Source organism: Pristis pectinata, chromosome 2 (assembly GCF_009764475.1).
Source record: "Pristis pectinata isolate sPriPec2 chromosome 2, sPriPec2.1.pri, whole genome shotgun sequence".
Lineage (NCBI taxonomy): Eukaryota > Metazoa > Chordata > Chondrichthyes > Rhinopristiformes > Pristidae > Pristis > Pristis pectinata.
The window spans coordinates 75,931,594-75,959,152 of record NC_067406.1 but is presented as its reverse complement, the minus strand read 5'-3'; the positions used below and the strand labels follow the sequence as shown (position 1 = coordinate 75,959,152).

At 40.3% G+C, this 27,559-nt stretch overlaps 1 protein-coding gene across 3 annotated transcripts in view; it reads right to left on the bottom strand.

Moving 5' to 3' along the window:
- The window catches only part of dhx15 (DEAH (Asp-Glu-Ala-His) box helicase 15), a 112,063-nt gene that overhangs the window by 82,193 nt on the left and 2,311 nt on the right, over positions 1-27,559 (bottom strand). For all 3 annotated transcript variants that reach the window (XM_052010345.1, XM_052010343.1, XM_052010344.1), the window contains exons 2-3: positions 3,339-3,714; positions 836-1,029 (exon numbers count right to left, since the gene is read on the bottom strand). In XM_052010345.1, the coding sequence (XP_051866305.1) occupies positions 836-1,029; positions 3,339-3,714 (570 nt within the window). The remainder of the gene's footprint in view (positions 1-835; positions 1,030-3,338; positions 3,715-27,559) is intronic.

Genomic DNA, 27,559 nt, shown 5'->3' with positions numbered 1-27,559 from the left:
TTAAACTTGCCCCTAAGGAGCAGGTTTGAGCAGTTACTTTGGAAATGGAGAGCTCATTTTCATAGAAACTAGGGTATTTCCCCAATCTCCTCCCTGGATGCATCATGTAAATTGTTTTTTTCTGTGGAAACTGCAGTGGTTGAGCAGTGCATTGCAATTCCCCCTCAATGCCCAATGAAAATTCCCAACAACAGCAGCAGCCAGCCACAAAACAGCATTAATTCCAAGTTTGGGAATATGGAAAGAGGACTGAAGGAACGTTTTGTCAGTTTTAACATAACTAACTATCACTTTTGCAATTTTCCAATGGTTTGTCTGTCTACTGAGGCTCCAACCTGTAACACTCATTCATAAACAACACGTGTCATCTCTGACTTGGCGAACAGTCTAGAGATCTGCACCTCTTCACTTGTGCAACTCAAGAAGTGGCTAACCAGCCCTAATATTTCATTCTTTCCTGGGATGACATACTAAACTTAATAATCTATTGGTACCGGTTTTAAGTGATTGATTGGGATGACATCAGGCAGTCACCGAATCATTTATACGAAGGTGGACAGGCTGGAAAGGTCTTGGTGCTTCCAACCTGTACAGACACAAGGCAGCCACAAGCTATCGCCTATTACCAAGGTACATCAAATTTCATGCAAAGGATTATAATTTAGGTATTCAAGAAGTTACACCAACAAGCGCTCCTTCCTACTATGCTTTCATTTCAATGCAAGAGCGTGGAGGAAATCATAATGTAATTGAAGTAGTTTGTAACATACTGTGTTGAGAATTACAATGAACTTGACTGAATGTGACCAATGGAAAAAAAACAAAATTCACTTACTTCAGGCATGTTTTTGCACTGCTGCAGTCTTCAAATCTAATGGAGTAGCCCACCTCCTGGCCCAGCATCACATCCATTTCATCAGCCACTCGCTGAGCAACGCTCATAGCTGCCACCCTCCTGGGTTGAGTACAGGCCACTCCCCGCTTGGGTCCAACCACGGCTCGCACGTAGTCAACACACCACTGAGGAATCTGTAGATCCGTTCAAGAACAACTGTTAGAGCCTCTTTAAATTATTGACCAACTCTATGTATCAAAGCAGAAGAGACCAACAAAAAAATACTCAGGAGTTTCAAGGGGGTTAAACCCATGCCAAAATAGCATATAAAGTAAGTAGGCCATATACAAGTCTTTACTCAGTCACGATGGTGATTTATAGAGCTCCTGAATAAATGGACATTGAGCCAATGCTGTCATAACCTGGAGAAACACATTTTGGAAATGGGAAGAGCAAAGAAAAACCAGCTAGAAAAGGTGAAAGCATTAATTCCAGTTTATCAGGCAAGCTGAGCTTAATGGACATTTAAACTCACGGTTCTTCAAAACAAAAAATTCTCAGGAGATTTGTACTTTGCAAATCAAAATCCATAAAGCAATAAATCTTGAAGCATGCTTAGAAATTTGTATACAAAAAAACAATTGTTCTCTTGAACTAGCCAGTCCATCATCTGAACACTGGCTGCATCAATTAGCAAAAGATTTTCCAGCCTGGCATGAAAAACAAATCAGTCACAACCACACTGAATCTATAGTAGTTTCAGTTTTCTATCAGGAAAGGAGCTTAAGCAGGGAATGAGATCACACAGTGGAGTCGGCTTTTCTTTATTTTCCTCTCCTCCATTCGCTCTGCCTCACAAAGCATAAGTGGCAGCAAATTTACGTACAAGTTTTAACAAGCTGTTATTTTGAAATGCAGGTTTTTTTTTTAGAAAATAACTGCTGAATATTACTTTCCACCAACGCAAAATGCTCTGTCAGAATGAACAGCTGTTGCCAAGTTTTATTGCTTTGAGTTCTATGGCCCAACCGGTCTGGTGAAGGAAGCATGGACCTCGAAAGTATAATTGGCTATTAAGTGTATTTAATCTCCTTTTTCTTCAATTCCAATGAAGTGAAACCTGGAGGAGGATGAAGACATCCCTTATATTTATGGGGCGATGACAATAGGGCAACCCAATTTTGGAATTATAAAATAGTAGGAAATAAAAAATCCAGCATGCAAACCAGATTATATTCTGGTAGATGAAATGCTAATCTACCAGAATTTTCTATTGGAATCAATTAAGTAATTGGCCATGGTAATTTTTTTTTGAGCCAATAGCAGAAAATAGTCATGTCAACTTTTATTTTTTTTCCCCTCCCACATCCAGTGCATTACTAAATCCACTGGTAACTGACCAGCTGCCAGGATGAACTGCTGAGAACAGAGAGAACAGGGATGAATTAAAGGCTAATGGACATTGTGAGTTGTCTACTTAATGTTGTGTCAGCCAGTCACAAGTTGGCTGTCTAGCCTCATCACCAGTAAATGAGGTGTCAGAAAAAACATCTTAAATCAATAAATAGACCATTTATGAATTGAATGCCACATATGCATGTAGCACATCAACTCCAGGGACAAAGTAGGTTAAATTGAATTTTTATGTAACCTGTATACTAACAAACTGCACACTGAATTACTCAAAAAAAACTACAATGTGATCGGTTGTTCATTTGACTTGTTGATTAAAACACCCTCTCAAAGTGCAGAGCGCTCATGGACTGCACAAAAACCAAATGTCAGTGCATTTCCTCCTTGCAGGTCCTCAATTAGTGCACTTAGTGGACAACTTGAGACAGTGGCCAGTCATCTGAATACAATCACAAATCAAACCAACTTGCAACTTTACAAAACACTGGTTGAACTGCACATGGAGTATTGTGTGCAGTTCTGGTCACCACACTACAGCAAGGATGTGGATATGCAGGAGAGAGCAGAGGAGATTCAACAGGCCGTTGTCTGCACTGGAGGACTTCAATTATAGGGACAAACTGAAGAGGCTGGGCATATTTATCCCGCCCTGGAGCGGAGGCGGCTTGGGGTGACGTGATAAAGGTGTACAAAATTATGAGAGGCATAATCAGAATCTTTATCCCCCCCCCCCCCACAGCAGGAGTATCAAAAACAAAAGGGCATAGGTTTAAGGCGAGAGGAAAGAGTTTTAAAGGATATTTGAGGGAATTTTTCTTCTATATACAGTGTGGTTGCTATCTGGAACTCACTGCCAGAATAAGGTGGAGTCAGATATTAATCACTATTTAAGTAACATTTAGACATGCACTTAAACAGACATAAAAGGATATAGACCTAATACAGGCAAATGGCATTAGTGTAGATGGGCAAGAAGATCGGCATGGTCATGGAAGGTGGCAGGGCCCATTCCTGTGCTGTACAACTCTGACTACATTGGGAATGGCTTTACGTTTATATAACAATTCCATGTCAAATCAAAATTACCAACCTGTGTTGTTTTTCCAGAGCCAGTCTCACCGACAAGCACAAAGGACTGGTGTTTAGTCAGGATGTCACTGAACCTTTCCTTGTAATCCCACACAGGCAACTGTAGTCTCTTTTTCAGGATCTCATAATAGCGTGGGGTGTGGGGCAAGTTGGTAAATGGATTGATAGCCTGTTGGTGAAGTGCCGGAGTTGTAATGAGAGGCATATTGCCTCCTGCAGTTAAAGCTGGATTAGACAAGTTCCTTGAATCTTTCTCGCGATCCCGATCCCGATCTCGATCCCGATCTCGATCACGATCCCTATCCCTGTCCCGATCCCGATCTCGGTCCTTTGAACGATCATAATCTTTGTCACGGTCTCTGTCTCTATCTTTTCGTCTGTTGGAAATAAAAAAGGTTTACATTTTACTTCCAATACAAGTTTACCAACAAACATGATAGTTCTTTTAGTTTCACCTTCAGTTATTTATGACATCTTAAGAGATTACATTTTCAGCCTATTAACGAACCTTCATTTAACCTCAATACTGTAAACAGGCATGTAGATTTACCAAGAAAATACTGACTATATCAACTCAATTAAACGGGGAAAAAGCCTAATCCAACTTGCTCATGATTTAAAGTCTCATGCCCATTTAGATTACAGTTCAACAAGATTCTGGGACTGGCAGATGATTATAATAAAAACAATTAATGCTGGAAATACTCAGATCAAGCAGTATCTGTGAAAGAAAAACAAATTTAATATGTTAATCAACAACCTTTTCACCAAAACTCAAAAAATGAACCCATTAGTGAAATACACAAATGGAAGGAGGGTTTAGGATGGGGGAACAGGAGAAAGGGAGGAGGGAAAGAACAAAAAAAGGTTGCAATATGAAAAAAGTTGGTGAGTTTAAATAAAACAGGCTAAGAAATAAATGTCTAGGGAAGACATTAAAAAGGGCTAATGTTGAACTCAAAAGTTGACTTCAGAAGTCGAGCTTCTGAGGACAAAGACCAAGAACAAGGGAGTTCAGAGTGGGAGTGAGACAGAGACCGGAAGTCAATGACGAAACAAAAATCTGAAAATGCAGGTCATGAAGACTGATGTACCAAAAAGAAACTAATCATTTTGCATTAGCTCTTCCCAATGCAAAGGAGACCACACCAAAAACAAAAATACCGTGAATACAGAACACTCAATTGAAAGTAGTATTTTGTCATGTCAATTGGGAAATTGTTCCAGACACCAAACACAAGATGGGAGAAGGTAAATGGGAAGGCGCATTGCATCTCTTTGACATGCAAGGGAACATACTGTCAGAAGGATATAGGTAGAAAAAACAGCCTGGAATATCAAAATGAGAGGAGCTGTGCTTTGCCATGACATCACACTGGAAGTGATCAAAATGGCATTCACTTTTGTTCTCTCCACCCCATGAAATGTGGAAGCTGACAAGGTGGATGCAAGGACAAGGAGTACACTGTAATTTTTCAGGATGGGTGGGAGGAGAAAGAGCAGAAATGCAGGATATGGAAAAAGCATAGTTAAGCACCCTGTCAATCACAGCAGAAGGAAATTCTAAGTTGAGGACAACAGAGATAGCAGAAGCAATGTTAAGTTAGTATCATCAGAACAGATGCGACCAAAAGACAATCTGAGAGAACTGAAAAATTCTTTACTGGAAGTGAAGTACAAGTGTAATCAAAGTGGCAATGGGAGTCTGGAACTAATAATGAACAAAAGTCCAAGCCTATATTGACAAATTATGAGACAGGAAAGTAAGGGAAGTGTCAGGGATGGGCAGTGTGAAGTTAGAAAAGGGTGGAAATTAGCAAAGTTGATGTTCCACACATTCCTGGATCCATGAAAATTCCTAAAATAGTATTTTCCTGCGTACTCTTCTTTGGAGAAGCAAAGCAGATATTGGAAATACTCGGCAAGTAGGTAACATCAATGGAGATGAAAAATGGTAACATCATTTTGAAATGTTAATTGTTTCCTTCTCCACAGATACTGCCTGACCTGCAAAGCATTTCAAACATTTTTGGCTTTCTTTTCAGATTTCCAGCAACAGTGTTTCCCATTTCAAATCTGGAGAAAGTGAGCACAACCAAAGTAGCTGCTGCTCAATGCAAAAGTTGTTCCCCTACTGGAAAGCAGTGGTGATAAAACACTACTGTGGACCTCCTTGTGTAAGAGCAGAGGGCCCCCAGGCTATCGGGGGGGTGGGGGGGGGGGGGGGGGAGGAATGGAGGTAAAGCAGGATTGGTTGCATCTGGTATAAACAAGCCTGTTAGGACCAGGAAGCCAGTTGCTCAAACAAATACAAGGCTGCCTTGCAGGTTTAATGCCAATGTGAAGGTTGAACCTTAGTGAATGGAATGCTGCAACTGCAGGAGGTGGTTGAAGAAGTGAAATAGATCGTCATGGCTGATCTTGTGTCTCATCATCACTCTCCGGCACTAAACTGAACATCCCTCGATTCCCTTAGTGTTTAAAAATTTATCAATCTCTACCTTGAATATACTCAGCGACTGGGCCTTCACAGGCCTCTTCGGGAGAGAATTCCAAATATTTACTACCCTCTGGGTAGAGGGAATGTCTTTTTATCTCTGCCCTGAATGGTTGATTCCTTATTTTAAGACAGTGAGCCCTAATTGTAGACAATCAGTGAGATGAAGCAGCCACGCTATTTTTAACGAGGACACCTCTCATTCCTTGAAACTTTAGACATTAGAGCAAGTGTATTTTATATCTCCTCATACCACCACCCCCATCGCATACATCAATGTGTAATGAACCTGTGCATAATAGTCCAGGTGCAGTTTCAAGAGGGTTCTTTAAAACTGCAGATAGTGGTTAGCAGAAGAACAAAGGTGGAAGAATTCTGAAGTAAAGGAGAAGTGGGATTAGATGTTTTCTTTAAAAATCTTTCTCATTCCCAATTGGCTTTGATCACTGTTCATAACTCAGTGCTTCAAACAATCATAACCTTTCTCACTTTTCAGTTCCCATCTATCTAGATGCTGAAAATAAAGGGTTGCATTCTACTTCCAGGTTTTTGTTTTAAAAATGCAATAATCTAGGTCACTATTTCAAATTAAACTGCAACATTAGGAGAAACATGTACACAATCAAATCAGATAACAGTCAATTGACTGATTATATCAGGAAGTCTGCAAGTATTTAATGTCTGGGTCGAATGTGGGAGAGGGGAAAAACTTGTAAAACCCTGAAAGAAGCCCATGTACCATTCAGTACTTTCATAAGCAAAAGACAACATAAAAACAGCAAAAAAAATACTAACAGGAGAGGCCATTTGACCCTTTGCACCTGCTTGGCCATTCAATATATCATGGCAGATCTTCTATCCCAACCATATTGTTGCTTATTCCCCACCACCCCCTATTCCCATTTATGCCTTTGGTGTTCAGAAATTTATCTATCCCCTTCTTTGATACTTGCAGTGACTAGAACGAGTCACTTCCCTGAGTGAGGAAATGTCTTATCTTAAAAATAGTCTTGCACACCATGCCCAGAGACTGTAACTCATGCCTGACACAAGTGCCACCTCCCCAACCCACCCACCCCTAGCCAGGGAAAATATCTGCCCAACATCCAGCCCTGTCAGAATTTTTGTATGTTTTAATGAGATCTTCTCTTAATCTTTATAAATTCCAGTGAATACCTGCCAAGGCACTGGCTCCTCATATGACAGCCCCACCAACCCAGGAATTGAGTCTGACTAATGTTTAATGCATTCCCGCTATGGTAAGTACGACGTTGTTTAAGCAAAGAGCCAAGGCTGCTCACAATCCTCCAGGCGTGAATGCATAACTGCAGCAAGACGTACTGTTCCAATACTCAAAATCTCTTGACATCTTAACTGTATGCTTTCAGTCAGTAATGTACAACCTGCTGCACATGAACATTTCTCAAATCTATCACTATTTAAATAATACTCTGCCTTTCTCATTTTCCTACCAAATTTATCCTCATTAAATTGCATCAGTCATGTTTTTGCCCACTTAACCAATGTCAAGATCGCCTCAAGTCTTTTTACATCCTCTTCGCATCTCTCAATGCCATCCAGTTATGTCATTTCAACAAACTTAGAACTACTACATTTGGCTTTCTCGTTCAAATCACTGAGATATATTTACAGCCAGGGCCCCAAGCATCTATCCCCATGGTATCCATGAAAAAGATCCATTTATTCCTACTCTGTCAACCAAGTTTCAACCCATTTAAGCACATTACCCCCCATCCCATGTGCATTAATTTTGTAAAATACCCTCTTTCATGGAACTTTATCAAAGTTCATTGATTTAATCAGCTTTCAGTGTGCCTATGATTCCTCCAAAACTACTATCTTCTAATCCTTCCTTTTCATTAGGCTTGATTCCCTTGCATTTCTGTGAAGTTTTTCCTGTTCTCTTCCATGAAGACAAAACTGAAGTTTTGCTGAATTGCTCTGCCATTTCTTTGCTCACCATTATAAATTCTGTTTCTGACAATAAGGGACGTACATTTGTCTTCACTAATCTTTATACGCACTTGTAGAAAATTTTAAACAATGTGCTTTTATGCCCATCTCATACTCTATTTTTGTTCTCTTAATCAATCTGTCTATTTTGACTCTTAATCAATCTCAGTCTATTTTTGCTGAGTTCTGAACTGCTCTCAATTCTCAGGCAACTTTTGAGTCTTTTGATCCAATGCTTTCCTTAATTTCTTTTGCTAGCCATGGTTGGGTTGCTTTTCTTTTGTGTTCTTATGTCAGAAACATTCCTTAAAGGTTGGCACTGCCTATCCACTTTCATGCCTTTCAATGAATCTCTCCAATCTACGATTGTCAACTCATTCCTCATACCTTCGTAGTTTCCTTAGTTTAAATTTAGAAGACTAGTTGGAGCAAATTGCTTCATTTCCCATCTTAATGAAGAACTCTATCATGCTGCACAACAAGATTATTAACTAACCTCGTCTGCACTGCAGTTCCCAATTGAGGATCGCCTGTTCCCTATTTGGCTCCTTATCATCCCAGATACACAATAGAATGAATTGAAAGTGCATTTCCATAGTTTGTCACTGAAAAGTTATTTAATAGAATTTCCCAAAGGACTGATTTGCTTCAGACAAAATCTTAGTCAACTCATGATTCATGAATGTCTCATCATATTGAAGACCTCAAACTAGACACACAGGAAACAAAAAAAAATACTGTCAGTCTATGTGCAATGTTCATACTCCCACCTTTCAAATTAAAAAGTGAATTCATGCCCAGTGCAATTCATGTCATCTCAATTGGGCCTAAATGGGTGCTTGATGGCTGGCGTAGACTCGATGGGACAAAGGGCCTGTTTTCATGGTGCCTAAAAATGGCAAGACATCTCTAGAGCAATATTTGCAATGGTCCTGCTGAACGCTGTGCAGAATTAATGCAAAGACAGCCCTGAGAGGTCAAACTCTATGCCTACTCTATCACTCAACATCATGGATGATCTGGTCTTTGGCGTCATCCCACTCTCCTGACCAAGCCCCATCACCCTCAATTCCCACGTCACCCAAAAATCTATGTCAACCTTGAATGTACTTAACAACTCAGAATCCACAACCCTCGAGGGTAGAGAATTGCAAATGTTCTTTCAAACCTAAATTCCCAGTGGATAAATTTGGTTACAGCTAGAACTTTCTAGACTGATAAGATTTGTGCTGTGTTGGATGATCCTGTAGTACCTTGCAATTTATAAACAAGACACAAATATACAGAAAGACATATTTAAAACTAAAACCAGTGAAGTCAATAGCTGGATTTTCTTACCACATTCATTCAAAGTCTAGGACACTTTTCTAATATGGCAGTTTCATAAAGAGAATTTTACAAACCATGGACAAAGCTGGCTTTTCTCAATAAATAAAAGTGAGCTGACAAGTGCTGCACATATGCTTAAGATATTATCACTAAAAAAAAATTACTCTATAGAACTTTGTCTCAAGCCAGATGAGGGACTGACTATTCTTATTGCTTTTCCCAGATTTCACTAACAAGGTACTAGCTTCCCCACATGCATTTAGTTTTCAGCAATTTTTGCTCTTTTCCCAGTTTATCACCTTTACAAAATCTAAGCATGCTCTAGACATGCAATAGTCAATTTTTTTTGCTTTTAAGCGTTGAGACACTGTGTGATAATCAGCTAAAATAGTTTAAAAGTTATGCATGCACATATTTTTAACTCTTAATAGGTGTTTTTTTTGTATCTGATGCACTATGTTGGATAAATTAGAAGTCTTGTTGTTTTAGCTTATTCTTGATGATACTGCAGATTTAGGAAAGATTGCAGAAGAGTACAAAAAAAAGTCTTATTTTGTTGGCACTGCAATTTGTGCTTATTTCTGGGACTCAACATAATCTAACTTTCCTAACTAACAATCTTGAGTATTGATAGAGTCCAGGTGATACTGTGATGCACATGAAGTAATCTTAATTATATTGATTCCAGCTGATAATATTAACTATGTTTTCATTAAAATCAAAAGACAAAAAGATAACTGTTACTAGAGAAAAGAAAAAGTGAGGGGAAAAAAAATAAAAGGAGAGAGAAAGAGCTCCAGACGGAACCACCTTGTGAAAAAATGGGAGGATAGAAGTGATCAGTAGATTTTCACGTTTAACCCTTTTGGGTGCATAGAGGCAAATAAGCCACTGTATCCCAATAGATTAAATTTGTGAAAACTAAACTATGAGAAGGATCATCCGAACACAGAATTGAGATGCTAACAGATGGAGTATCTTTGCGCCCAAGCCCCAAAGACAAGCACAACATTCCAGGGTAAGATGAAAAAGTAAATGCTGCTCTGCCAACTCAGGAGAAAAATATTTTATAACCTTCTGGAGTCATTCCTAAAGCTGCAAGATCATCAAGAATAATATGAACAGTACTTTAGTTTATTCAACAGACTTGCTAGTTAAAGCTGTTAACCTGTTGGCTTTACATGGTGCCTCATCTAACGTAACTTGCCTAACTATCAATTTTGAGCATGAATAAATGAATACTGAAGATGCCAAGTTACAGAAACATATTTGAAGTGTATGTAATTGCACCTGCTGTCGTATTTGGATATATCCAGAGTACCTTCAGTTAACCATACCTGATGTACATCTTAACTGCTGGATTTCTGAAAGCCAAATGTCAGTGAAGTAATTAAGTAAATATTTGTACGCAAATGCAACAACTCACTGAACCAGTATCATTGTCACATACGTTGCACATGTGGCAAACTAGAAATTTACCTGCATTAACTTGAGGATAGACCAAAGGTGATACTTAGTAATGAAGCATGTTCTGATGGTCTAAGACATAAAAACAGTACTTTATGTTACATGCAAAACTTCAGCTCCAATTACTCAAAAAAAACTTAAAACAGTTATTTGGTGACCATCACCAGTAAGGTCCACACCACTGGCTGGTGACAGAAATCTAAACAAGCCTGTTATTCCAACTCTCCAACACTCAGCAGTAGAGTACTGCAAAAGTATGAAATATTGGACAATAAAAAAGGCAATACATCCATAATATACTGTTCAACCCAAAACTAATGGGTACTCACACAAAATAAAAGAGGAATTAAAATGCTTTTGTGTTATGTTAAGTACAACATATTCACTCTGAATGCATACACTCTCATCCTGCAGATAGAGAGGTAGAATATTCACTCCATTATCTATAGCAGTTCAGTGTCTTCTCTCTGTACCCTTGCCATTTATTTAAACAAACTGCTTGTGACACTAACTTCAGTTAAATGTTTGGTTGAACAACTTTAGTTCTGTTTCAAACTACACTGTAACTTACTATACTACCAATCAACAAACTCTGGCATCTATAACTCGGTTAATCCTTAATTGGTCCAGAGGGACGTCAGTACATCACAATGGTGAAAACATAGATTGCATGGTCTGTATATTAAATGGCTGTCAGTTTCAGCTAAAGGGAATGTCTTGCAATTTTACAGTAAACTATTCATTTTTCCCCTTCTCCAACACAAAATTTCACTACCAAACTTATATCAATCACCTCAGAGCAAAGCAACTAATTCAGACTCCGTATACTTAACTTGAGATCTCTTCACCTACATATGGAATTAGATACCGTAACACATTATTGAAAGTAATCTCTGCCTTTGCAATTGTCATTGGAATCACAGGCTGCCAGTATGTTTTCCTTTAAATGCAGACTCTGCACATAATTCAGATTGGTTTAGGCAGATAAGTGAAATGAGTGCACCCACATTTTTCATAGCTTGAAGTTGAGGTGGGGGAGGTGAGCAAATAACAAATTACATGGTTGGATTATACCAACAATAAAAATGACCCATATAGTACAGGTGACCCTGTGTTACAGGAGGGGTTGGAGTTTTAGAAAACAGGACATATCATGATTTCTCTGTAACATGAAACAATGTCATCTGCGCGTGCATCAAGAAACGTGAATTGAAAAACAAAATGTGTGTTATTTACTCCCCTCCTCCACCCCACCCCACACAAATCCATATGAGAGCGAATTTTATTCAGTATCTCACACTTTTGCACAGCGATTCTTAAGTTCTCCAAGAGCAAATTGCCGTAACCTGAATGCCATAACGCAGGGGTTGCTTGTAATAGCACATTGGAATAAACCAGCCAGGGTCTTGCATCAGGACTCCAAGGATGTGAATGTAAGCATGACGATTAGTGGTCCAAACAGTTACTGGGGTCAGAGTTCTACGCTCTCCCGTTTGCCAGACTGGTGCAACACCAGTCAGAGTACAGGCTACAACAGCAAGATGCCCATAGATATATCCTCAATCACACAGGCCCCAAAGCACTTTGTCTGCACAGGTTTACCAGGCAATAATATACACAGGAGCACATGAGATAGGTTTAATAGTTCACACTTTGTCCAAGTGAGGATGTTTTCACTATTGTTAGGAGGATGGGACACCACAATTGTGTTCTGCTATGAGAATTAGCCTAATAAATGGGGAAATAAAATTAATGTAGTCAGAGATACTACTCTCCTATTCACAAATAGATCTGGGAAAGGGCATTAAAATGATGCCAGCTGAATACATGCCTTAACTTAGCTCTGGTACTAAAAAGATATACTCAAAGGAATAAAAATTGTCACAAAGCTCGAGACTGAAGATGCTGAAATCTGGAGCAACTGACAGTCTGCTGAAGAAAATCAGTAGATTGAGTAGCATCTGTGGTGGGGGAGGGGGGTGGGAGTGGGGAGAAAGGAATTGTCAATGCCTCAAGTTTCAATTGAAAGTTCATTCAATTGAAAGTTCACAGATTTTGGGATCATTTGCTACATTGGAGATGAGCATAGAAGGGAGACCTAGAATTACCTTTCGGGCTCGAGGTGAAACACCTTTGTCAAAGCTTTCTGGTACAGAGATCAGGTGATGGCATATGAAAACTACCAAAAAAAATGATTAATCTGAATCAGTGGGAATCAACACCTGTTGAGCATCATGCAGTAGCAGTTAGTAATACACTCAGACCTGCAATCAAAGGTGGCTGCTTTACAAAGGCAAGCGATAGTGCATAATGTCCAGCCTCTCAAGCCCAAGTGCAAAACCTAATAGAGTAAAGCTTACTATTAACCATCACTGGCAGGAAAATGGTTAAAATAAACAATTATTAGATCCAAAGAAACTTGGTACAAGATTAATGAAACCATTTCTTTAAAACAAAACAAAAGGATGAAGTTGAGCCAGAACAAAATGAAGAACAAGTTGGAAAACAAGTAAAACTTGCTGCTCGTCGAAAATACACTATTCCTGAACTGCAATAGGGACACGATTTCTTTCAGGAAATCTGAGGCTTGGGAGCAGCCTGAAGGAGAGCAATACTTAAATATGGAAGATTAACTGAATGAGCCAATGGTAGAGCATATGGCAATACTGCAGTAAGGAAAAATGCTACAGAGGAAGCACTCAAGAAATCAGTTTTCATTCACACTAGTGATGTCAACATTGCCCCAAAACTTGGAAAGGGAACATCCTGTCTGACAACACCTGGTCCAAGTTCTTTAATGGTTACTTCTCACTGCTGACCTGTACATTTATCCAATTTTGTGCCTTCTACCTTTTTCATCCAATTAAAATTTAGCTTCATCAACATCTAGAATCTTGCGTTCACCTTTGCAGACCCAACATTAAATTCAACTAAAATCAATGCTGGTGAATAACAGTAAAGGGAACGGTTTTCTAATTTCAGCTCATTGGGCAGTACTTTTCTTCAGACCAGTCATGCACTAATGCCAGGTTCTGCACACAATGGCAACAGGACAACAGTCCAACTGAATGCAACTTCATTTTCAAAAGCCCAAGTGAACCATGCATGATTTACAAATACCAATGCACCAAAATGAATGTTACATTCCACAATTGTTGAATTGTCTCCTGAACCAAATTATTCCTCTATTATATACAAAATGTTACTCTTGCCAATTACCACTCTATAAAATTCACAGGATTAATCACATAAAATCAAGATACAATCAAGTAGTACACCAACATGGTCAACTTTGGGTCACGCTGAACCTACAGTCACTGTTGCGGACATCATATCAGTCTTCTGGAGAGTGAACCCGCAGAAAGTGTCTAGCCCGGATGGCGTCCCTGGCCGTGTCCTGAGATCCTGTGCAGATAAGCTGGCGGGGGTATTTGCAGACATATTTTTAATCTCTCCCTGCTTCAATCAGAGGTTCCTACCTGCTTTAAGATGACTACGACTATCATCCTGGTACCCAAAAGAAGCAAGGTAATGAGCTTTAATGACTCCTACTCGGTGATTCTGACATCCACCATCATGAAGTGCTTTGAGAGGATGATCATGGCACACATCAACTCCAGCTGCAAAGACAACCTGGACCCACTGCAATTCACCTATCACCGAAACAGGTCTACAGCAGACACCACCTCCCTGGCCCTACACTCGTCTCTGGAGCATCCGGACAGTAAAGACACCTACGTTAGACTATTGTTTATTGACGACAGCTCTGCCTTCAATGCTGTAATTCCAAGCAAACTCATCTCCAAACTCCTAAACCTGGGACTTTAACACCTCCCTCTGTAACTGGCTCCTTGACTTCCTGACCAACAGACTGCAATCAGTGAGGATAGGCAGCCACACCTCTGCCACGATTACTCTCAACACTGGTGCCCCACAAGGCTGGGTCCTCAGCCCCCTACTCTACTCCCTATACACTCACAACTGCATGGCCAGATTCTGCTCTAACCCCATCTACAAGTTTACAGGCAATACCACCTTAGTGGGCCATATCTCAAATAACAGTGAGTTGGAGTACAAGGAGGAGATAGACATGACAAAAACCTCTCCCTCAAGGTCAGCAAATCAAAAGAACTGGCCATTGACTTCAGAAAGGGAGGTGGTGCACATGCTCCTGTTTACAGCAACGATGATGAGGTCGAGAGGGTCGAGAGCTTCAATTTCCCAGAAATGAACATTACCAATAGCCTGTCCTGGTCCAACCATGTTAACGCCATAGCAAAGAAAGCTCACCAGCTCCTCTACTTCCTCAGGAGGCTAAAGAAACTTGGCATATCTCCTTTGACCTGCACCAATTTTTATCAATACACCATAGAAAGCATCCTATCCAGATGCATCACGGCTTGGTATGGCAACTGCTCTACCCGTAACTGCAAGAAACTGCAGAGTTGTGGACACAGCTCAGAACATCACATAAACCAGCCTCCCCTCCATGGACTCTTGTCTATACTTCTCACTGTCTCAGTAAAGCAGCCAGCACAATCAAAGGCCTCACCCACCTTGGTCATTCTCTCTTCTCCCGCCTCCCATTGGGCAGAAGATACAAATGCCTGAAAGCATGAACCACCTGGCTCAAGGATGGCTTCTACTGCGCTGTTGAAAGACTATCGAATGGTTCCCTAGTATGATATGATGGACTCTTCTTCTCACAATCGACCTCATTATGACCTTGCACCTTATTGTCTACCTGCACAGCACTTTCTCTGTAAAGTTAACACTTTACTCTGCATTCTGTTATTGTTTTACCTTGTACTACCTCAATGTACTTTTTGTAATTAATTGATCTGGTTTGAAACAGTATTGCAAGACAACCTTTTCATTGTACCTCAGTACATGTGACAATAATAAACCAATTTACCACTTTTTAAATAAGTGGAAACAGATGGATATGCATCATAGGCACAAAATGTTGAAATGACAGACTTAGTTGAATTTGAACATAGCTTGCACACACAGAAACATTTTGCTCTGATCAACAGCTCTGATATCAGTTTATCTTTAATTTCTTTCCAAGTCTTTCTCAGTTCCAAACATGGGGAGAATTTCTTGTAGGTATGAGGAACATCACTCAAATAAGTCTTTAAGACAGCAAGGGCAAGGATACTGGAGACTATTAACTATGGTCCACAACAACAATTACCCCGAAATAGTCACGGAAGACAGCAAAGCAGCCAGGTGCCAAGGAGAAGACAAAGGTTATACATCCTTCCACACATTATTGCAAGTGCAGAATGAGCATCAAGACTGCACTGAAAAAAAAAGGTCGGCAAAGTTCCTGGCAAGTGTATGCACTTGGTAATAGCAATTTAAAAGACCAACTATTTTTTTTGTTAGGGATAGACACTTCAGCAGTCAGACTAATTCTCAAGAATAAGCCACAGTGGTCTGCAGGTTTTTTTTTAAACACAACAGCCAGATGATAGCCTGCAGGATTGTCAGGTGGGTCTCCCAGTTTCTGCAGACCCATAATAATTTATTTTCACAGTATTGAGGAACTTGCTTCTTTCCACCATATCTGAATATAGTTCATTAGTGGCTGATGTGCCTACACCAGTCCCAGCTGGTGGAAAAAGTTAGAAGGATTCCATCGACCCAGCCAAATTTCACTCTTTTTATTGCGTTCAAGCTGGCCTCAAACACCTTGCTGGGAAACCACTCAAGAGTTAAGATCCTGGCCAATACTAGAGGGCACAGTCTTAGAATTAGAGGGTACCAGTTTAAAACAAAAATGAGGAGAAATTTCTTTAGCCAGAGGGTAGTGAAATTATGGAATTCTTTGCCACATACAGCTGTGGAGGCCCAATCATTGGGGGCGTTTAAGGAGGAGATTGATAGGTATCTAATTAGTCAAGGTATCAAGGGATAAGGAGACAAGACCGGAAATTGGGGCTAGATAGGAATAGTATTAGTTTAGCTCATGGAGCAGATTCGATGGGCCGAATGGCCTACTTCTGCTCCTTTGTCTTGGTAACTTTGGGAGTTCACATCTGATAGAGTGCTTACTTTGCCTGTCTAGAAGCTTGCTCGAGTTTATGCCCAGCTTGACAGTGACAACTGTTTTTTTTGCCTGCCTGCAGATCCACGGCTCCTGCAAAATTAGCGACACTTTTTCTTTAGTAGGATCCAGGCTCAGCACCACTACTTAGTAGCACGGTCCAGGGTACCAAGCAAAACTGTGCCATCACAAAATTCCAAGTATTGTTGTCACTTTCACTCTTTGTTGAAACCACAAGTCCATCTTGGGGCTTGTGAAAAGTACTTGTCATTTACGGGAGCTACATTCAAATCTGGATGATTTGGGTTTTGCAGAAGGGCATTTGACATTTCTTGGAGCTAAAGTTAACAATTGAAAGGAATGGCCAGTTAGCAATGGCCAGCTCCAAAAAGCACCAAAGGCCAACTGAACACAATGCAAAACCTGCCAGAATGAGCAGAGGTGCCAACATGGGCGCACTCACACACTGGCTATGGTGCCAGTCCATTCAACCACAAAGATTAGACTGCAAACTCTCATTTCAAACATGTGAATGCCCAATTACACAATGCGTACTACCATCAAAACTCCGAAGTCTACACCAATTCAATGGTTACAAGTGCTTGCCACCATTAGTAACCAAGATATTCACTATAACGTAGCTGTATTCAGAGAACAAGAACTCAGCTTCCCCCAAAACAGAGACTTAATGAATCTTCCATTTCCTACAGTTTTCTCCCAGAAACCCTTTTGAAAGATACCCAAATTCTTGGAGATAATTGTGCAGTGGCCTTGAGAAGACAAAACCATTTCTGGAATAAGCAGCTAATTTCTCTTCCAATAGTCAAGCTACCTTGTGGAAGAATTGGATTCAAATGGGACATGGCTGTTATGGTCACCCGAGGCACATTTGGAGTGCAAGGAATTCCAAAGGATGAGATTAGTAACTCTGATCATACTACACACTACAAAACACAAGCTCAATATACATTTGACGGTGATATTAAAGTGATGCAGTCACCTCTTAGTAATTCCCCATTACTTTCAATTGCTAACTCTAGCTCCAAGAAATTTTAAATGCTCTTCTGTAAAACCCAAATCATCCAGAATTTAAATGTAGCTTCTATAAAGGACAAGTAATTTTCACAAGCCTCAACTTAATGATCCTTCTCTCATCAAGCCCTTGGATCACAACCTATCTTATGGTGTTCCTTGTTAATTGGTCACAAAGATTTCAATACAGTACAATATCTGTGGTACAATCACAAATTATGAAAGCCAGAATAATGCAACAACAGACTGCCTTCCAAACAGATCAAGAGAACAAATAATCTAATACCTGCAGCTTGGATCTTCCACATTATTTATAATGGTTTATGTTACGTTTGGTCTGCTTTGCGTTGTGCACGTTTGTACACCTGGATCCCTCTGTACCTCCACCCAATTTGGACATTCATTTACTGGGGAATGTGTGGCTTCTTCACACTTCCATATTCCATACAACCTCAAGATCATTTCCCCTTTCACATGATGTTCATCATGCTTATCATCTCCCTTATTTACTTGCAATCTTGACTAATATCTGCAACCAAAATTTGGTGTCATCCACAAATTTTAAAATTGTACTTCTGAAGCAAGTTCCAAATTGTTAATGTAAACTGCCTAGAACAGTTATCTTAAAGCCAATCCTTACAAAACACTTGTCTTTGCCGCTAACCTCTACTGTTTGCTGCTTTGTAACCAGAACGTTGTTTACTCTTTTAAATGTTCACTGACTTCTTGTGTTCTGACCTTAATCACGAGTCCAGAGCAGCCGACTGAAGACCTGTATAAAAAATATTTTGTTCGCAACCTTGTTTATCCTTCAATTAAAGGAAAATTTGAAATCATCTTTCAGTACCCTATCACATCCTTGGGTAGTTACTCCATTATCTTTCCATCTATAGTTCCTCGAAATTGTTGATATTTACATATGGGGAAACAATAATTTGCCCTTCCTTGAATTATTCTCTTTCCCAACTTTTTTTTAAAAAGCTATCCCCCCCAATAATAATCTTCGATCTTTCTTCCACAACAAGCAAGGGAGGGAAAGGGTGGGGACACTTGATTTTCAGGAAACATTGCCAGGGGGTTGTATATGGTTGAGAAATAGGATGACTAGGATAGGTTATCAAAGAGAGATCAGAGGCAACAATGAAGAATTCAGAAAAGTCATTACTTCAAGTATTTCTCCAAGACTGCAAAACACTCAAACTAGGCAGGTGCAGATAAAGGAGGTTCAGGAAAGGCTAGTGCGGTCAATTGTGCCAAAGACAGCAGTCATGTAGGGTGATGAACTTTAATTACAAAACAGCACGACATTTATCTTTTAAGAAAACCCTTTTGGTACTGTGCCATACAGAGCTTGAGGCCAGCATGGATTTATGAGGCAGCAGCACATACAACAATTTGGGATAGGAAAAAGAGTGTTGGAAGTGGAGCAAATGTTTGCAAAGACAGAAGATCAAAATTTGATTTCTTGAGGAGTTAGGTGGTGACAGTCAATTTGAAGGAGATGGGAAATTTCACTCAACGACGAAGCCAAGAAAGAACAAGGGAGTAGGTGGATCTCACAGACAAGAAGGGCTGGGAAAAGGCATCAAGTGAGAGAGAAGAACAATAGAAATTCAGGGCCATATGCAGGGGGGAGTGCAGGGGTCAGTGGTGAAAGAAGGGGCCACATTGGAGAAAGTTTCTTCCTAATGGATTAGAAAAGATGGCAGCAGAAGTGGCTGTTTAGATGGCCTGACCCCTTTTAACAAAGTCATCTAGGAGCTCCTTGCAGTCAGAAAATAACAGAAGAGCTCAACAAGACAAATCACATTGCACAATAATCCTGGGATAATAATCAGTTTTGTCAGATGAGAGCTGGTTCAAACTCCCCTTTACATAGGTTAACCAAACGCAAGTTTTAAAGGTCAAAATGTTCTGCTCAATGTCACCTACTGATTTCAACCAGCCAGATCTCTTCATGAAATCTCCAAAACATTTTATATTTGCATGAACTACTTCCAACTCAGCACACTGTTGTAACCTTGATAGATTTACGCAATGAATTTTGTCCCTTCAGATGTTTCCCCACAGAAGCAGAGTTCCAAAAATATTTGGAAATGTCCAACTTAAGACTCTAAATAAGATTTTTTTCCCCTTTTCTCCACCCCCCCCCCCCCCCCACCCCCCACACAGCTGCAGATAACTTGTACAAGTAAGATACAGGGCACAAAGAAATGAAGTTGCAATAACCAATTCTCACATTTAGTATCTGTAAACAAAGGCATTGTCTGAATTAGAGATACAAGAAATTCTGCAGATGCTGGAATCTGGAGCAACACACAAAATGCTGAAGGAGCTCAGCAGGTCAGGCAGTCGATGTTTTGGGTCGAGACTCTTCATCCTGAATCCGAAAGATCAACTGTTTATTTCCCCTCCAAAGATGCTGCCCGACCTGCCGAGTTCCTCCAGCATTTTGTGTGTGCTGCATTGTCTGAATTAGCAACTTTTCGTTCCATAATAAAGGATGCAACAAATCACCAAAAATCTTGGCTCCTGCCAAATCATCCAAGTTCACAACAGAGAACTTTTACTGTAAGCATCTTGATGAGAAATACAGAACAAACCATGATTCAAAGTTTCAACAAGATTACGGCAAAATCTCAATAATAGTAAATCCACTATTGGTGACAAATGCTATAGCCTTCACTCACTGCACGACTTCCATCTCTCAACCCCACTCCAGACATTTCAACATACAATCTAAGCCAACTCCCGTCCAGTATTGGAAGGAACGCCTCAATGCTAGTGTGCTTTTTGGATGGGATGACGTACATTGCTAAACCATCCTTAATGTAGCAAAATGCCACACTATGTCAGAGCAGCATTATCAGGAAAATGAGAGGATGAGAGGAGCAAGGCCAGTAAGGGTTAAATGAAGATATCAATGGACTGAAAGGAAAAGTACGTAGACAAAAAACAGTAATGGGCAAATAACACAAAGTTAGAGTCAAAGAACAAGCAGAGGAGCTTTGGATAAGCTGAGGACTACAGAGGGCATTAGATGAGAGTCCAACCAGACGAGTGTTGTAATCACCAAGCTGAGGTGTAAAATACAGATGAGGGTGAAATAGGTAATGTTAGAGAGGTAATGTTAGAATCTTTGTCCTGATCGGACACCAGCACCAATGTCAGGACTTCCCTGCTTTTCTCTGTGCAAATCCCACTTTCAAATGCTGCCTTGGGACATTGACCAGGCGCTTGTGCCTATTGCCTTACTGCTACCTGGGCTGTCGGCTAATCCCACACTGCACCAGTGAACCCACTGTGGGGTCCAAGAAGATTTCAAGAACTTCTGCTCATAGGCAACAAATCCTGCCCATTAAGTCTGTACCAGGTTTACAGCAGTCCTACTCAAATACTTGGAAGAAATTGGTTTGTGGGAGAAGGCACGTAGAACTTTTTTTTAATTTCATTGCATCATTAAATGAATTTATCTGTTTTCCTACATGCTTGTAGTGTTAATAAACAATTTGTTTGAAATTGCTTTTATTCTGAGCGATCCTACACGTTTCTGAATGTATCCAAATGCGAATGACAATCACAAACATTCAAAGCCTGCAACAGGTGGCGAGGTTGTGCGCAGGACTTCACCAGCTGTCAGTCACTATGATCACAGCCAATGGCATTCTTTGGGACAACCCGTACATTGCAGTCCACAACACCCCCAGTACAGTGGTGTACTCCAGGCTATGCAAGAGACAGCATGACCCAAGGATAGGCAGTCAGTAATCTCAGGGCAAGGAAAGATCTGCACCATCATTGCTTAATTTCCAAATTGCCATTTAAAAAAAGTTGATGTCACATGGGTTGCAGCAATGTGAAAACTGGGTCACCTGCAGGTTGAGAAATATTGCCCTGCAGGATCCTTTACACTGAGATTACTAATTAACCTCGTCTCATTACACAACACAAAGCCCAGGATAAGCTTCTCCCTAGTTGGTTTCTTGACATAATGTTCCAAAAAACTGCTCCAAATGGATTAAAGGGACTATGATCAAATTTTGCCCAGTTGATTTGCCCAGTCTGAGAAGAATTAATTAACCCCCAATTAATACTATTAACTATGCTAAGAAAATGTTAATTTTTTTTTAATTCCCTTTCCAATTCAGTTGCTGCCTGTCATGCTGGGAGGGGGATGGGAGAGGGTAAAGAGAGAGGAGTTGCCTGTAAACCACTCCAATCAATGCTTCCTGCCCGCTTTTATCATCTCTTATTGCCATCTATACCGTTTCACTTGCCTATTAATAGACAATTTACCTATGAGACTGCTGCAACACTCTCCTCTGCAGATAAAAACACTTACATAAAGTATGACAATTTCAAATACTTACAGCTGGATGCTAATGCAAATCTTCACTTCTCCATGCTGTCCTGATCCAAACTTAACACTGCTAAAAGTCAAACTGTTCACTTCCACTTTGGATATAGAATACGACAAATAAACTTCACAATTTCCAGCATAATTTTGGCAGGTAGTGGGAATGTGGCTTCTTTGATCCCTTCATTCCTTGCATGGGGTGGAAGAGGAAGATGCTTCTTTGGGTCACTTAAAAAGTTGCAAAAGCTGGGAGTCAAGAGAGAGAAAACATAAACCAGCAAGTCAGGAAAGGGAAAAGACAAGACTCTGGGCTGGAACATGGGCTTTAAAAATGTCCAGAGAATAAGTTGAACAGCTAATCAGAATGGGGACAAGGTGGGCAAATGGAAAAGGAGCGATAGAGAGCAAAAACATCAAAAGAGCAATGGGACTCAAAAATAAGTAACACACACACAGAATACAAGGAATAAAACTGAAAAATGAGAACGTCTCGTAAACTACTTCATACAAATGAACGTTTTAAAGAAAATGATCTTGCCAATGATGTTCACTTAAGCAGGATGTATCAAGTTTGATAAGCAGCGGACAATGAAATGCAATTACAGCACTGTGAAAGGGTCACATATTATAAAGAAATGTTATGGATGTCAAAATATGTTAAGTCTACAGCAGCACAAAGGTGGAGCATTGAGTGCCCAAGGGGTTATTTTACAAAGCAAAACCAAATCACATTGATTGCTCAAAGCCCTTGAGCCTTAGTATCCAATGAGCTAAGAGATCTAGAACAGCAGTGACTTGGTTACTAGGTGATTTTTCACACCTAACAAACACACATTGATTGGTAAAAGGGCTCAACACATTTACTTTAGCAGGCAGTATGGCTTAAATGATTAAATGCCATTTACAATTCAGTTAAATGTTTTATTCATTTAACAGGCACATTTATTATTAGAAAAGATAGAAGGATTTATGCCTGGAGATTGTAGGTTCTCAGGAATGTTTTATTCTTTTATCCATTATTGATGCAAGTTTCAGGACTGCATTAAAAACTCAGAACGTGCTTACAGCTGGGTAACATGAGAGGAATAAAAGGGAGAAACAGCAGCAGTAATTAGACACAATGCCTAGCACTAGAACACAAGTATTTGAACAGAGAAAAATCTCTTCATTTTAAGATTTAGAAGAAAGATTTATGCATTCAAATCAGGATCATATGATCTAATTAAAGCCAAGTAGCTTTGAAGTGCAATTTAACACTTGCGTAGGAAACACAATAGACAATTTGCACAAAGCAAGCTTATACAACACCAATAAGACACTGAATAGAGATGTGCACTGAAACTTTGAGAGTAGGACATGAATCCAACATCTTCTGAACTCAGTGGACAAGAAACTGCAGATGCTAAAATCTGGAGCAACACACAAAGCGCTGGAGGAAATCAGCGGATCAGGCAACATCTTTGGAGGGAAATGGACAGTCAACAGTTCGGGTCAAGAGCCTTCATCTGGACCAGATGAAGGGTTTCGACCCAAAATGTTGACTGTCCATTTCCCTCCAGAGATGCTGCCTGACCCGCTGATTTCCTCTGATGCTTTTTCTGTTGCTCCAGATCCAACATCTGCAGTCTCTTGTGTCTCCACTTGATTCACGTCCCTTGCACCAAACTCACTCTGCAGGCACTCAACTCTGTAATCAATTGTGACAAGAAGTAGAGAAAGTGCATGAAGGACATCCTCCAAGTTTCATAGAAAAGAAAATACAAAATCCTCACCAACTCATGGGAAACACTAGCCCAGGGCCAAACTGGTTGAGAATTACCCACGAAGACTCCAAGCACTCAAGAGTCTTCCAGTCAGTAGCAAAGGCCAAAGGCAAACAACAGGAGTGTTCAACAATACAATCTACCCACCCCCAGCACCATCAAGCACCACCTACACATACTTTTGACCCACCACTCACACAGCTGCAGATCATTATCTTTGCTGCTACTCTTTTTAACTTGGTCTTTTTGACCATCATATGAACAGTATCCTCACCATTTCAGGGTTAAAGTCTGCTTTAACTGATACAATTTGGGTCTGTTAAACCCATGAAGAAGGATAGCAGGACCTTCTTCCCATATTTTACAATAACCTTGGACTGAAAGAAATTTTCTTCACACTTTCCCACTTACAGGAACTACAATAATGATGCTATCTAAAAAGATCAAGCTTTGTTAAAACAATTAAGGTTACACATGGTTCAGGTTTTGAAACGCACTTCCCACTGCAAATCTGAACTAAAAATGTACAATGGAATCTCATCACACTGATCTAGAATACAAGTCAGTTTATTAGTAAGCAGCCAAATTGATAGCTAGTTGTTCCTGATTAGTTAACTACAATAAGTTTATAGGAAACTACTGTATTTATAAGCAATATTGTAACCTCCAGTTCTACTAGTTTAGTGAAGTGAAGAACACCAAATATCAGTGCAGCACAAATAAGGAATTACAATCTTCCAATATACTGCTGATATCAATGACAACTTGCTATGGTACAAGTAAGGGGTCACCCAACCAATGCATGCCAACTTTCTACAGGATCAATAATGACCAACTCTTTCACTGCCACTTTCTCAAAATGACCTAAAACAGTTTCCTGACTACCCGAAGTCTGAGCATCTACAATTTCAGCAAAGCTGGTCCAGATCTCCAACATAAGTACCCATTCAACCCCTGAAAGGACTGCATAATGCACTCAAACTCTTCTCTCCTAGAACTGATCATTACCCAAAGATCACCCTGGAATACAGTAACTACCTGCTTTTTTCTCACCACGATAAAAAACTTTAACCTCCACCACCCCACCAAGCAAGTACAAGGAGTTTGTGGAGACCTTTGTCCATAATGATTCAGATCAACCATTCAGCTCCCTCTGCCACTTACCAACAGGCACCAGGCCAAACTTCCCACAAGATGCCTTTGCCCCAACTCTGAACTCATGCCTTTTTCTAGTTCTTTTCCTACTCCTCACCATGCCCTTCCCTAGCTAATCTTGTATGCCCATATAATTAGCTGTTCCATCTCCTGCTGCCATACTTTTCCCTTGCTGATCCTATTTTCACACTGTTATAGCTCCAGCTCCTTGGGATGTGGCCCTCATCACCATCACATCTGCAATCATCCATACTCTCACCAAAGAAAAACACCTCAACCGATTGCAAATTACAGCCTCACAGTCAATTCAGTTTCCTCCTCTCCAAAACTGTCCGACTTCCATACTTGATTGCTTCAAATCAGGCTTCTACCACCTCCATGATATGAAAGATCCTAACCAAAGTCACAGCATATTTCATGGAATGACAGAAACCTATGGCACAGAGGCTACTCAGCCCATTCTGTGCCTGCTAACCAAAAATGGACTTAAAATTAATCCCATTGCTTAGCTATTGTTACATAGCTTGTAGGTTATGTTCTCTGCAAAAGGTTATAGATCATTCATGTTCATCCTGTCTTGGCCTTCATAACTTTATATACCTTGATTAAATCTCCCTTCAGGTGTCCTTTGTTCCAAAAAAAAAGACACCACAACTAAGCCTGTCTTTCCTCAATCATAATTCTCCAGCCCTGGCAACATCCTTAAATTTGCGCCACACTCTCTCCAGTAGTATCACATCCTTTCTTTGATCTGGTGACCAGAACTGTAGGCAAGACTCTTGTGAGTGTGAACAGAGCAGTGGCTGCAATTGGTGCTGCCGTATCACATCTTCAGTGGTCTCAGGTGCCACGTGTGGAACCTGCACCTTCTCCCTCTAACTACGTGGATTTCCTCCAGGTTCTCAAGACACGTTGATAGGTTAATCATCTATTATAAACTACACCTTAGCAATGATAAGTGGCAAATGAATCAAAAAGGACTTGATGGGCAAAAGAGGGAGAGTTGGACTAGTGGGGTTGTTCTACTGGGAGGCAGCGAAGACCCAATGGACTGAATGGCCTTTCTGTGCAATAATCAGTTAAAGCTTTAACATAATTTCCCTGGTTTTGAGTTGTATCTCAGCCAATAAAGGCAAGCAACTCACACACCTTCCTAACCATCTTACCTACTACCTTTTGCTGCGATTAGGATTAGGTTAAATTAACATCTCTTTTGACTTGCCAACCATTTTTGCCATAGCTGACCACACCACCTTTTTGCAGTACCTCAAAAATCACCCCACTGCATCGAACTGCCCTTTTTCCAGTTATAGCCAGAAAATCACCTGTAAAGGCTTCTTCTGTACTGGTACCATTACCACGGGGCTTTGCAAGGATACATCTTTAACACCACTTTATTTCTCACCTACATGCATGCAGGCATTAATGACTGCTACTGAACCATACTTTTCCAGTTCGTCAGCTTGCCCAACATTCAGCATAATATGCAAAAAAAAAATCCCCTGAACACACAATAGCAGCTTGGAAGCCACAAGTTGGTCACAGTGGGGGAAAGGCTAAGGAGTGGGAAAAGGAAAAGCACTTTTCGCAAGTGGCCAATGAAAAGATGGAGGCATGATTCACCAATGGGCACCATGGGCCAAATGGCTTCCTGTGCTTTATGTTTCTGTCAGGTGACAGTAGGATGGAGGGGGATAGAATAGAAAGTTAGGGAGAAGGGTGTAGGTGGGCTTGAAGGAAGAGAAACGGTGGTAAAGGGAGTCAAGGAAATGGGGTTATGGAACAAAAGTGGCCCCTAGATAAAAGATTAACAATAATCTTATTAAGTAGCAGAGCAAATACAAGGTGCCAAATGGCCTTTTCTGGCTTTATGTTTTTTTAAGTTCAGTCACAAAACATTCTCCAGCTCTTGACTCCTTGCCTCAGCCACAAACACCAAGCCTAATAGTTCTCAACCTTGGTGTCATAGTTAACCCCATGATGTATTCCAACCACATCATCACCTAGACCAACTATTTCAATCTCTAACATCATCTGACTACACTCCTGCCTCGCTGAGTGCCAAGACCTTAACTCTAAGAAAATTTAACTATGGACTTCATTATGCCAAACACTATCCTGGCCAGCTCCATCTTCCCCAATTTTGAGCTCATCTAGAACAACAGTGATCCTCTATCATACCAAGACCCATTCATCCATCATCTCTGCACTCACTAATCTAACCTAGTTCCTCAGTTGCAGAGCAACCCAATTTCATTGTTCTCATTCTTGTTTTAAAAATACTGCATGGTCTTGTCACCCCCATCTCCACAATCACATCCAGCCCTATAATCTCTCAAGATCTCTGCATAATTCCAAGATTTGATTAAGAACTTAATACAACTGAGTTCTTATAATACATTATTCTTCTAGACAATGCAGGTATTCTGTAAGAACATAACCATTTGTTTTATATCTTGTGGTTGTTATAATCATGCATATTGGCAGACTACATCTTTGATTATTGCTTGGGCACTGTAGGAAACTACTTTCTTATTTCTTTCTCCATCCCCCCCCCCAACCCATGATCAACCTTTTAACGTCAGTTAGATTTGTG